Genomic DNA, 14393 nt, shown 5'->3' on the forward strand with positions numbered 1-14393 from the left:
TATTAGTTTTTTTATATATAAATAAATATTATTATGTGCGACCAATTTATATAAATACACCTTAACTAACAAGGAGTTTGTTTTTCAGGATTGTTCGTACGAAATAATACCCTTTTCAAAATTTTTATAGGATCATAATTTAAATGAATATTTAAATTTGCCAATTTTAATATTTAAATGACGTATGATCGCTTAGGTACCGATTTCGGGCGTTGTGGGGTGTAATCCTTCCCCACGCGTAACTGACTCCCGAACTCTTTTTCAAAATGAATTTCTGGTTAAATGCATATCATTTTTTATCTTTTAAAATTATTTTTATTAAAATTATTTTAAAATGTATTTTTAGGTATTCGACCTACCTAACTCAAAGGTCGATGGCGACTCCAAATCTATTTATTTGTTTTTTTAATTTAAAACCTATTTTTTTCCAAGATTAAGTTGGATCGCTCCCTGTCATGGCCCAAAAAGCTTAAGAATCGTTCCGACAGTTACATTTCTTTTTATGTCTTAAAATATTTTATTGCATTTTACGTTTTAACTCACTTTAGTTGTATAAACGTCTCACTAAGTTTTATTTAGTGCGTGATGATTTTCATGCGTAAGTTTGAATAAAGAAAATGACGTGAAGTGAGGAGCTTTCCGAGCATATTTTTGAAATCAAACCTGCTAACATTATCAGTAAGACATCTTATTTTTGACTTATTAGTAACATGTACATTATATTTGTTGTGTTGCTTTATCGAATTTATTTTAAAAGGGTATGTAATAATAATTTAGGACTATTTTAGCTTTGGCTATTTTAGTTATAATCATATTATGAAAGAATAGTATAAATGTTAGGTTTTAAATGGTTTTTAAATTAATCAGTATTTAGGCAATTTTATATAATTATGAAACAAAATTGAACTGCCTAATTGCTACGTAAAATCGGATTTGTATTGAATGATAAAATATTAATTTATGAATATATATGCTTAATAAAACATGTTTAAGGTTGATAAAGAGATGTTTTACAATGAAACGAAATTTTTAAGCAATTATGTTCAAGGAATATTCTAAAATGTTAATGTAACATTTTTAACTCGTAATTCTAGATGTATACGGTTAATGAGTGTTACAAATACAACAAGCTATAACAGCACCGGTAAATCTAAATTTAATCACCCAAAATTCTTCTTGATATACAGCTCAAAGATTCATATTTACACATTTTATGCCCAAGAAGTTCCTTTGAACAGCTAAAAGTATATATATATATATATATATATCGTGTAGTTCTTACTCCACAAACCAAGACCTCCAAAAATCCATTTCCTTACCAGTTGAGGAACAAACCTGTGGTGCATACAGCCTACACATATTTTGATGGTTATCTAAAGTAGCCGGATTCTCGCGGACGAGCAGCCCAAAGCGAACTCAAAGCACGTAGACGATGAAAGTATTCCCCCATGGCAAGAAAACCTCGAGCTGCTTGACTTGTCGTCAGGATTCGAACCATCTGTTGCAATGTCTGCTGGCGAAGGTGGTCTGCCTGTTCTTGGCAACAACACATGCAAATTCCAGTGAACAATGTGGACATTCTTATGGCTTAGACACAATTGATGTAAAGCATAGAATGAGAGCAGAGCAATTCACAACACTTGAAGTGATGAATGTTTAATATGAAAATAAAAGCAAAAGAAAAGAAGAGGATGAATTAGAATGTCGTACCTGATTTACAAAGTTCTCTAGGGCTTCCAACTTATCTATTGCATCAACCATCTGAGCGCTGTAGTTTACCGAGCACAAATCGGACGCCATGCCCTCGGCCAAACTCTGCTGCAGTTTATCTACTCCTCGGGAAAGAGCATCTTCGGCTTGCTGAGATGATTGTCGAAGATTACAAACCTCCAAATGTTGTTGATCGGTCAATGGCTCAATTTGTGGCACCACAACCTGAAGAAACATCATTATTAACCAAAAATCGTAGGAAAAAGAATAATAAAAGAGTTAAATGCGGTGTGAATTACGTTTAGAATCTCCGATGGGCGGAATCCTCCGATCCAGTGGAAAAAACGCTCGGCTGAAGTTCTCCAAGTGCCTGAGATCAGATAGAAGACATCCGCCTTTGCAGCGTCTGCCTTCATTCGGAACAGATTACAATAGTGGTTCAAGCCACTTTCTACCAGTATACGAAGCTCTATATCCGAAACGTGAGCCTGGAGTGCGGTTCGAAGTTCACAAATCTGCCTATTTTGCTCTTCAACCCAGTGCATGTACTCCATCTCGAATGCAGTAATCCCTGGAACATTCAAATCAAACTATTCTAAACAAGAAAGCAAGATATAAATGTGATACTCATAGGGAGGGAAGCCTTAGAATTGTTTACCACTTAAGATCACAAACCTGATTTTACAGTTCCAGGCAATCCAAAACAACCGGCATCCGGTGCACCGCTTATGCATAGACCCTGCATCGAGGCATTAACCAATTGGTCACCTATACCACGCCACATTTAGAAACACGGTTAAAGAAGAAAACATACCTGCTGCCTAGTTCTTTCCAGCTCCTGCTCCAATTGAGCTAGTTTCAAACGACTCGATTCTAGTTGTTGAACATAGGCCTATATGATGAAATCAGTTCATAAGTACATGTCCAAGCAATGAAATAAGTACCATAAGCAAATTCTTTGTATCAAATCCATCTCCGTCTACCTTTTTCCGCAAGCGGCTTTTCCGAGCAGCTTCGCGATTCTGTGCCAGACGTCTCTGTATCTGCACATATCATGGTTCTTTAATAAAATATACATACAATTGAAACAAGAAGGACATGTATGTGCTGAATATTACCTTATCGGTGGGTTTGTTTGTCTCTTGATCACTTATGGAAGGTTCAACTTGCTCATAAGATATATATTCAGCCTGCGATTTGAGTCAGCACAATTGAGTTCTATAGCCTAAAACTGCAGAAAATGATCAACCAACCAAGAAATAGAACAGTAATGCAACTTCACCTTGTTCTTTAGCCCGACATCTGCCGGCATAATTGTCGATGATCCAGTATTCGGACTATTGTCGACGACGAAGGCGTCTCCCCACCTGGCTATGTGGTGGAATTGCTCATATATCGCCATACTTCTCGTAAGTTCGGTTGATGGAGAGTTCATGCTCTATCAAGCAACTGGAACAGAACCACAAACCAACAAATAGCTTACAGAATCCTATGACGAGAGGATCGAGTATGCGATTTTCGACAATATTCGCACGGTTTCCTTACCTCTATCTATGGATCAATCTCCATCGGAACAAATGCCTGAAACGAAAACAAGAATCAACTCGATATTCGCAAAAGTCCCAACAACTATGGAACAAACAAGGAAAACAAATGAACCTCTCAAAAGTTTCATAAACCCAAAATTAGAAGAAGAAAAAAAACTTGAGATTTGAGAAACTATACTAACCTTGTGGATCAATAGAACTTCCTAAGCAAATGAACACTCAAAACCTTTAGTATTTCTCTGGGGGAAAAAGCAGCTTCAACCACTCGTTGAAAGCAAACGAAGAATAAAAAACAACCCACAAATTAAAAATAGTTCATAAACAATGAGAAAGTAAAGGGAGATGTAATTTGATTTATTTCTAAGAATCGCTAGTCAAAATCTGTGAAAAGGAATCGCTAGTCTAACGTTAGTGTCCGAGTGCCGGCACTTAAAGCAGCATAAATATCAATAAGCAAGCAAAAGAAAAAACGCTACAGCTAGGAGAAAAATAATATGCCCATAAACTTTTTTGTCGTACGCACCCCCTTAACCTATGCCACTTGTTAATTAAATGCGTAAATATATATTTTAGGACTTTATCTTGGTTCCTAAGTCAATTTGGTACTTGAAGATTTTTTCTTGTCTGAGTAGACATTTCAATTTGACTTACTGGTTCAATTTAGTATGGGTTAACTACATGGATAGTCACTTATGTTTATGTTTTGTCCACTTTTGGTCACCGATTTCAAAAAAATAAGATATTTTCAGTTTCGTTTTTATTTGATTAAGATATGGTCACCTTCGTTTTTATTTAATTAAGATGTGGTTATCCCGAGTTAACTGTCGTTAACGACAGTTAAATATTTTGATATAATCACACATTTGGTCACTGATTTCAAAAAAATAAGATATTTTCACTTTCGTTTTTATTTGATTAAGATATGATCACCTTCGTTTTTATTTAATAAAGATGTGGTTATCCCGAGTTAACTGTCGTTAACGACAGTTAAATATTTTGATATAATCACACATTTGGTCACTGTCATTTACATATTCTCTTAATTTAGTCATATTTTTAATAAATTAACTTAAATTTAATCCTCCAATCGAATGATGACAAATATCATGTCACGTAGAAGGTGTTCAAAAATACTCAACCCGATATGTCGACCCACCGACCCAGTTAAAAAATACAAGTATTTATAATAAAAGTACCTAATTTTTTGGGAAGGGTGCCCGACCCTATATTTTTCGATTTCTAGGTCGGGTATGGGTCACAAAATGTTGGTTAACCAGGTACCCGTTGACTCGGTACCTTATTTATTATATATTTTTATTTTTATTAAATTTTTTATTTATAATTCTCAAATTATTTCACTATAACATTCTAAAATCCTAATTTCTTAAATTTTGACACCATAACCATTATCATTCTAAATTATTATTTTTAAATATTTATTTTAACTTCAAACATTTGAAATTTAATTTTATTTCTTTATTTTGATTTTTAATAAATTTTATTTTCAATTATGTAATTTATTTTTTATAATTATATATATATTATTTTAAAAATATTTTTATATTAACTTATTAAATATATTTTATTATTAACTTATTTTTAAAATATTTTTTTTATTTTCATTTAAAAATATATAATTTATTTTGATTTATTAAAAGTATGGCTAAATTGAGAGAATATATAAATAACAAGGACCAAATGTGTGATTATATCAAAATATTTAACTGTTGTTAACGGCAGTTAACTCGGAGTGACCACATCTTAATTAAATAAAAATGAAAGTGATCGTATCTTATGTTTTTTTAAATTAGTGAGCAAAAGTGGACAAAACACAAATATAAGTGATCATATGTGATTAACCCATTTAGTATTTCTGGTTTTTTTGTCCAATCACATAACTGAACTTGGCTTTTTAGCTTAAATTGATTCTTTAACATATTTTAAAAAGTTAAATTTTACCAAATGTGTAACAACAGTGGTTAAAGTACTTGTTAATCTTTAAGGTTTCGAGCATGTCTATTTTTGAGATTTTAGTGGTCTGAGGTGAATATAAAAATTAGGCCTCAATAACAAGTATTAAAGATGAATTAAAAAATAATTAAGTGAAAAGTAAAAAATAATTTCAAATTGCTATTAATTTTTAATGATGAGTAACAAAAAAGAAACAAAATATAATGTTAAGTATGATTTTGAAGAAAAATAATAATTTGATGTCCAAAACAAAAATAAAATAATAAGTGAGTGGCTAAATAAATAATTTATCCCTTTTAATTATGTATAAATTTATAGTTTTAGTCCCTGAGCAAGTGGGGGCCTTGGGCGATTGTCCCTTTTGCCCATGCTCAGGGACGGGCCTGGTTCCGAGTTCGAGTATCGCAAATGTTATGAAAATGAGTGTAAATTGTCAAATAATTGAAAGTATTTGAATAGATATTACATTGTTTATCCAGATTTAGCAAAAAAAAGAAGATAAATTTATGTATCAATTTCAATATCAAATTAAATTACTGGAAAAAAAATCATAAATACAAAATTAAAAAAAATTAACCCAAATATAAATTTACTTCAAAAATTAAACTAAATATTTAATTAAATAAAAAATAAACGTTTTTGGTAAAGAATATTAAATTAAACTTTAAAAATTAAATTTAAACATATTTGCCCTACTTTAATTTGTAGTTGAAGTGTTGGTGATCGATTAATCATACTATTCAATTTAAATAGTTCAAATGATTATTATAACAAATTTTGTTAGTTATAGTTTAACTGTTAAATAGTCCATGAGGAAGGGGTCCCACGTGGTGGAATATCAAAGTAATAGAGTTCCATAGTTTAAATCAAGGTATATCAAAGTAGTAGAGTTATGGACCATTGATTACATATGTCAAGCCTACACATAGTACAAGAAACCAATGAAAAGGTCGTTTAGTTTTCTTCAATTTATAATTTACACTCGAGGTCATTCCTTAAATCAAAATCTCATTTCTATCCCTAATTGGGTCCAAAGTATATCCAAATCAAACCTAAACTTAGTCCAATGACCCTAAATATATGAACTAAACTAGTTCTTAAGATAAGGGTTAATGAACAGACGTTGATTTGCAAATACGAGTAGTTACGTAATCATTTTAAGATTTCAATATCTAATCGATTTGATAAAATGGGGAAAATGAAGGAATGGTGACAATTAACAATATTACAACTATAATGGTATGTCTAGAATTGTCCACTACTTCTTATTGATGATGAATGAAGAAGTTGGATATGGATAGGATTGTAATCCAAATGAAAACAAGTTCATTGGGTTATAAGGCAAAACTAGGCAAGGGTCTATCATCAAATTAAATAGCACAATAATTTTGAGGTAAACCCCAAGAGCTCATTGTTTTTAGTTCTTTGAAGGGGGATAAGGGCTACCCCATCATCGAAATTGTCTCTCAAATAGCACCACTAATTTGCATGTATGATCTGTCAGCGCTAGAACTCTTTCATGCTCTTGCTTTGACCCACAATTACGTTGCTAGGATGCATTACATAGCCCCAACTTGCTAGCTCAATGATTGAATCCCCAGTCATAAGGCCTTTTCGTGCTGCTATTTATTTTTGAATTTTTTTTAATAGCATGGGTGTTTATAATGTAATATTTGTTTATAATTTTACTTAGTTATTGACACATACATTCCGGACACAACTACTCAAACCCATAATCTCCTATAAGTCGGTATATAAATTTCAAAATTCGATGTATCCCAAAAGACTCTCCTAACATTCTTATAAAATCATATCTACAACGGAAACTCCAAAGTTATAAAGATTTAAAAACTGAGTTTGCCTTAATTAAAGTTGATTAATTAAGATTAGGGAGAGGGAGAGAATATGTGTGTAAAGTATAAAGAGGAAAAGACATCCACTACACACAAATTAGGCCATGTATGTAAGTGACTTCACTTTTTCTTTAATGCTTTCAGGTTGGAGGTTTTGGATTCTTTCTTTGCCTTTTTTTGCCTTTTATTTTATGTGGTTATTATTTTGAATTTAACTTCCTTCCCTATCCCTCTCACCACTCGTGGAATAGAATCTAATTGATCTTCGTCCGTCTGACTAATTATGATGTTTTATGTTTTCGCCAACCAGATCCATGGGGTTTTAGACAGGAACACATTTTAGCACGTTTGGCATTATATATTAGTTCGGTTCCGATTAGGGATGAACATATAATTTTATATTAGAGATAAATTTTTAAAATTTTAAGAGAGAGAGAGAGTGAACCTATAAAATTCTAGGAGACGAAAATTTATTATCAATAGAAAATAAAAATAAAATTTCTTAAAAAATATGATAATTTAAAATTTTCAGGGCTAACGTCAGCTCCCTTATCACTCCATTCCCGATTCCAAACAATTTTTCCTCCTATCTTTAAAATATATATTTTATATTTTTATTTAATATACTATCAGTGTATAATTTAATTTAATTATTTGGATAATTTTAAGAGTTTTAAATGAGATGTTAATGATTTATATTGAAGCCTCGTCTTTTTTATTAGTTTTAGGTGATTATAATGTAGTATCTGTTTAGAATCTGTTTTAGTCGTTGATAATGCAAACACTCGCAGATGCATTTGCTTGAACTCAAAAGCTCTAGGGAGGATAACTAGGGGTGTAAATAGATCAAGTTTTGTACGAACGAGGTTGTGTCCATGTTCGTTTGTTTATTTTTAAAGGTGTTCGATTCATGTTTGTTTAAATTTTTAATATTGTGTTCATGTTCAATTATTTATTTTTTGAAGGTATTTTTACTTTTTTCATTTAGCATTCACGAACATATTCGTTTATATGTTTGCAAACATATTCATTTAGTGTTTGTAAATAATGTTTATTTGCAGGCTAAAAATGGTAAAATTATGCCACTGGTGTTTAAACTTCTTAAGCTTCATAGATTAAACTCCAAATTTCACCATATGTTTAATTTAGTCCATGCATTCACTAATATTTCAAATGTAAAACAAAAAGTAAATGTGCTTCTAAACGAGTAATTAAATTTGCTTGTTTTTTAATATAAACGAACTGAGCAAACTTTTATTCGCATTCGTTCGTTTATTAAATGAACATAGAAATCTTCTTCATACTCATTTATTTAGCTTAACAAACGAACATAAACAAACGTTATACGAATAGTTCATCGAACGCTCTATTTATTCACACCCTAAAAATTACTATCTCTTCAACTATTAAAGTTACTTAATCGGTTGATAACGTCACCCTTTTATAATAGTTAATGGATTTTGTTCTCCTCGAATTTTTAGATTTTTTTTTTAATTTTCTTTCAATTCTTTAACTAAAAAAAGTATGGATCCCTCGTGTATGGGCAAAACACGAAAGCAAGTAGATGCAGCTTTGTTCATTAATATAATTGATTAGACCTAAAGATAGGGTAATGGTCTGCTCTCCACTACCACTTGCCCTTTCACTCTTTTTCCTTTTCTTTTTATCAAATAAGGCCATCGCCCCAATAATTTGTTTGAGATGCAATGCAAGCGTTATGGAAATGACATGCTATTTCCACTTTTCTCCTACACAATTACTGATGTTTTCCATCAAAGTTCTCTTGAACATTGAACAAACTTGCAAGTTATTTTCATTATATGTTTGCTAAAGTAATTCAACCTTTCTCTTTCGTGTTGGATGGGCTAAAAAGAATCCAAAACAACTGGTTGGACTGATCTTTCCACTTATCAAGTACACACGAAAAGTATACCCCGTGTACACACCGTTATATGTATAACATAAGCTTTACCAGAAAATAAATACTTCAATTATATTTCTTTTCTTTGCTTTATGTGTTTACACTTTTTCTTCTTCTTCAAAATAAATATCTAATGTTTATTCTGATATCATTTAAGATGTCTGGTCGTTAACGAAAAATACTTAACGTGTATCATATTTTTTTAATTTCTTTTAATTTTATTTAAAAAAAACTAAAATCTTAATTTTCTAAAATTTCTAAAATATCTAAATCTCTGTACCCAAAACCTTTAAATCCCATATGTCACTACCGAATCAGCCACCACCGGTCACTCCTTCTGCCATTAGACTCCCACCTGTCGATTGTTTCCTTGATGTCGTGTGTTGTCCTCCGAAACATAATAATCGCATCACTTAGTTGTTAATCCCAAATCATCATTTGTCTATCACTATGAAAATTAGTATGATCTCCGTTTGTAGTATGATCTCCAACTGTTTAAGGAGATTTAGGGATTTGAATTTTTTTTGTGAAAGTTTATAAAATGTAAGGTCTTATTTATAGAAAATTAATGTTTTTTAATTAATATTAATAAATAAAATTTATGGCACGCATCAAGAAATCATTGGTTGACGATTTTTTAAACAGATGTGGATGGGATGACCTTAAAATAATAACATAATAAAACTTTAGACACATTAATAAATGGTAATATAAAAAACATTAGACACTTACTTTGGCATCATATCTTTTTTTCGTTTTTGTTTGATCGACGGCATCACCAATTTTAATGTTGGTTGTCGATAGCTAGTATTCTTTATTTTTTTTCTTTTCTATATCGTATCTTTATTTTCTTTTTCTTTTTTATTTTAAATAAGTCTGTCCGTGTTACAAATTTTCATTTGCCTTTATGACACATTTTCTTATGATTTTTTACATGTTTTTTGTTTCTTTAGCAGTTTTTTATTTATCTTTTTTATAAGAGTTGATTTAACATCGGTACGACTGATTAAGATGACGTTTATCTGATATCTTGTGATCTCCCATGCTTTAGACCCTTGGATTAATTTGGATACTCGATTTACGTTTGTGGATAACTTTTCACGTCGCTCGAGTCTGATTTACGGTTTGTCGGTGGTTTTTTAATAACTTGATCCCCTTTTGTGATTCGTTTGCCGATACATCAAGTCTATTTGTATCTATCTTTGTTTGATTTTTGATTATATTTAATTTTTCTCTGTATGGTCCTTATGTGATATCAAGTTACTACTTTTGTTTCAATGATTATAGAAAGTTTTCCTAATTATGTGCTTATTTACGATTGTGGTTGTAAATCTTTATTGTAATTTGAGATATTTCCTATTTTGAATAAAATTAGGTTCTTCTATAAAATAAAATAAAAACACTAAATTTGATAAATAAATAAAAGACTGCTCAAGCAAAAAAAATACAATTTATACACTTATTTTTCAATTATGAGGTGATCTTAAAAATATTTAACAAATCGTTATTTTTTTTAATTTGTAGATAAAATTATTTTAAATTTCGTGATAGAATCAAAACTAATTTAATTTTTTTTAATTTTCAATGTCTTTTTTATATTCATGTTGGTGTTCATATTCATATCGGCAAGTGTCTTCCGTATATGAAAGATACTATTATTCTATGCTAAATTTGGTGGGTTCAAATCAAAACAATAAAATGGAATTGCCTTTTCCTTTAAGCTAATGTGTACAGGCCTAGAAGTCCAAAAAGTGCAAAACACAAAAACAACTTTAGGGAAGGTACCCCAGAATTGGCAGGGGATTCTTCGCTATGATTTAACGGCATTAGCCCTTCAAAAGAACCAACACCTCAAAGAAGAATATTCTTTTTGGAGCGACTGCAAGAGAATGTTGGGGGTTTAGAGGGCTTATAATGAATTGAATAATAAGGTTTTAGGGCAGTCCCTGTTCTGAATAATAAGGCGAAGAAAAAGAAATTATTATTTAGAATTCCAAATTAGCGAACATGTAAGATTGTTCATTGTTTAGTTAAAATGGAACTGATGGAGTGTACCAAATTATGATTTTTGTTTACAAGGTTGGCTCAAGGCCTAGTATAAGAGCTCATTTCCTAGAGTCACGTCAAACCCAATCGGCGTTGTGTAAATTCATGCAGGCCGTTCGGAAGCCTTCACGCGTACTGTACCAAATTATTTTAGTTAAAAGAAAAACAATTCAAGTTTATTCAGTCAAACTATGATTAATTTTTAATTATTAATTAATCCGATTCAAAATTAATTAATTAATTGAATTAACTAAAATTATTAAATCTTATGAAACCCATCAAAATTTTAAGAGCCCAAGCCCATAGTGTACCCATACAGTAGACCCAAATTAAAAAAATACTCGTAAGTTATCTAGCGAAAGAAAAAAAAACCCATTATTTGCATTTGTTCGAACCACTTTCCAACGTTCAAGTTTTATTATAGGATTAATATAAAAATAAATGTCGAAATTTTATCTTGAAAAATATTTTAGTACATAAAGAATATTTTACTAAAAATAGATATCTAAAGTTTCTCATTTATACTTTTAGGTGCCTACTGTTATATTTTTAATAAAAAAAACAAAAATTATTTTGAAAAAAATTAAAAAACTTAATTTATTTATAAAAACCTAAATTTTTACTAAAATTATTTTAAAAAACTCTAAAAATTAAAATCTTTCATTTGAACCCTATTACCAACCGTTGTCGGACATCTCCGGCCATCATCATCATAGTCGAACGGTCACCCACCCGTCGCCCTTATCGTCACCCAAATCCCCTAAATCTCTAAAATCCGCAATACCCAAATCCCTAATCCTTTAAAAATCCTAATCACCACGATGGAACGACGGAGGAGCGACAGAGAAACAACGAGGAACACGACCACTTGGGTTTTGATCGGAATTTCACAGTGGTTCAAATGGTGGTGGCGGTGTGGCTTATAGATGTCGGGATCGACCGGAATCGACGAAGAACATCGACGGTGGCTTAAAATCCGATGAACCTTTGAATGATTCTCCACAGACAAACGGTGGTAGATTACGACAAACAGTTATAGGGATTTGATAACGGATCGACGTCGATGTTGATGATAGTGACGATCAAGGTCACGACTGACCATCGACTATGGAAGAGGGAAGGGGGAAGGGGGAATGGGGAGAGGGGAGGGGAGCACGGGTTGTTTGGTTTTTTGTAATAAAAAATAATTTATTTTTTAATTTTTTAAATAAATTCTTAAAATTATCAAAACGTGACACGTTTCACTTAACAAAGATTTTTAACGGCGATTAACATCCGGACACCTAAAAGTGTAATAAAAAAAATAATAGATATTTATTTTTAGTGAAAAATTCTTTAGATACTAAAACGTTTTTTGAAGCATGATTTGAGCACTTATTTTTGTATAAGCCTTTATTCTACCTTAAGAAACCTCATGGCAGAAACCTTTTTATTTCTAAGGCCAATTACAAACCAATATCTAACCCTGTAGAGTTACTTTTGAAAAAATAGTATGAGTTAAAGATGACTGACGGATGCAAACTTAAGTGAGGCTTGTTTTAAAATCTGAATTTTCTTTAATTAATAAATATAAAAGGGTATATGAGATATTTATACTTCTTAAAAACATTCAATGTGGTTCTCAAATTTTTTTACACTTAATGTAATCCTCGAACTTAGAGAAAGAATTTAATATAATTTTTTAACTAACGATTTTCATCGTTTACTGTACAATATTAATGTGACATTTCACGGTGCTAATGTGACAATACACAGTACTGACATGACAATTCACAATGACCGGTGACATGATAAATACGTGACTGATGGCTTAAATTGGATTTTTTTTTTAAATTCGAGGGTCAATTTTCTTTTAAAAATTTAAAGGCTTAATTGATTTTTTTTAAAAGTAAAGATTTAATACTACAAATTTATGTTAAGCAGTTTAGTCTTTTGATTTTTATTTTCCACCCCTCTTAATATTTGATTTTTTTCACTTTAGCATTTTTTTTCATCATTGTTGGCATTAGCATCATTATTTTGGAACACATAATAACGTTAGCAAGTATTGTAGAGCGTAGATATTTTAGAGTTAGTTACAAATTTTAACATATCTAATTTTTTATATTATTCTGTTATGATATTAGAAAAGATATTTATGAATTAATAAATTTGTGATTAAGATAATATAAATTTGATTGGATGAGAATTATTTGTAATGCAATATAAATATTAGCTGAGAACTCATTTTATCCGTATTAGTATGGAGATTTTATTCTTAATTTCAAATTATGTATTTTTTATTCTCGTATATTTTATATTTTATTTTTGTTTACTTTTTACTCATGTTTATTTTTTCTTAACTTTATAGTAAATATTTATTTATTTTAATATTTTTATTTAATAAATTAAACTAATGAATAATGATATTTTTATATTTAACTTTTAAATATTTTAATATTTTAAATTTAAAATATTATATTTGAAAAAAACCAAACTGCCCTTAAACTTTTAAAAAAATCAATTTGGCCTTCAGATTTGAAAAAAAATAACAATTTAACCCATCTGTCACATCATCAGCCTCGTCGTCAACCACCAATGACTGTCATGTAAGTATCATGACTATCACATAAGTATCGTGAAGTGCGACATCATCATTGTGACGGTCAATGATGGAAACCATTAGTCAAAGAGGCATTGAATTTTTTTTTCTAAGTTCAATTGTCACATTGAGTACAAAAATATTCGAGTGCCACATTGATTTTTTTGGAAAAGTACAGGCGCCTCAAGTACCATTTTGCCTGAAAAATATTGTATTAATTGTATTAATCCTAAAATTTTATTTGTATTCATTCCATATAAAATTTTATGTAATATATATATACCCACTATCAAATATATTTCTAGATTTGTCGATGATCGAGTGAATTTTGCCCATGATTATGAGTGAATTTTATAAAGAAGGGATCATAATGAAATTGAATTTAAGGTCCATCTATACCAACCCACCCTCAAATACCTAAAAATAATATTATATATACTATTTAATATATTTATGAAAATATCATTGCACGTGTATTTAATAAGTTTATTATTTATAAAATAATATTTTTGTTGAATTTCCTTTTTCATTAATTAATGTATTATTCAACTACAAAGAAAAAATACTATTGTCTCAAAAAATATATCAAAGCCATACCAAAGAATGTAAAAGCAGGGGCACTATATGCTCAAAATCCTTAATGAATTTGCATTCACAAGTAGGAATAATTTATACTTCCTTACACATTATTAATGTTGGTAATGCTCAATCCCAAATAGTATTGGAAATACTATTGGGAATAAGTATTTAAGGTATGGATTCTC

At 30.4% G+C, this 14393-nt stretch overlaps 1 protein-coding gene across 1 annotated transcript; it reads right to left on the reverse strand.

Moving 5' to 3' along the window:
* Positions 1–1154: 1154 nt before the first annotated feature.
* LOC120126318 (transcription factor TGA3-like) lies at positions 1155–3552 on the reverse strand. The gene is made up of 10 exons (XM_039144539.1): positions 3440–3552; positions 3256–3291; positions 2993–3159; positions 2829–2900; positions 2694–2753; positions 2525–2602; positions 2386–2449; positions 2010–2281; positions 1711–1935; positions 1155–1531 (listed from the first exon to the last, which is right to left on the reverse strand). Exons 3-10 carry the CDS (start codon positions 3143–3145, stop codon positions 1370–1372), a joined length of 1086 nt encoding a protein of 361 aa, XP_039000470.1. The 5' UTR covers positions 3146–3159; positions 3256–3291; positions 3440–3552; the 3' UTR covers positions 1155–1369.
* Positions 3553–14393: the final 10841 nt, after the last annotated feature.

Source organism: Hibiscus syriacus, unplaced genomic scaffold, assembly GCF_006381635.1.
Source record: "Hibiscus syriacus cultivar Baekdansim isolate YM2019G1 unplaced genomic scaffold, ASM638163v2 tig00110457_pilon, whole genome shotgun sequence".
In the NCBI taxonomy this organism is placed as follows: Eukaryota; Viridiplantae; Streptophyta; class Magnoliopsida; order Malvales; family Malvaceae; genus Hibiscus; species Hibiscus syriacus.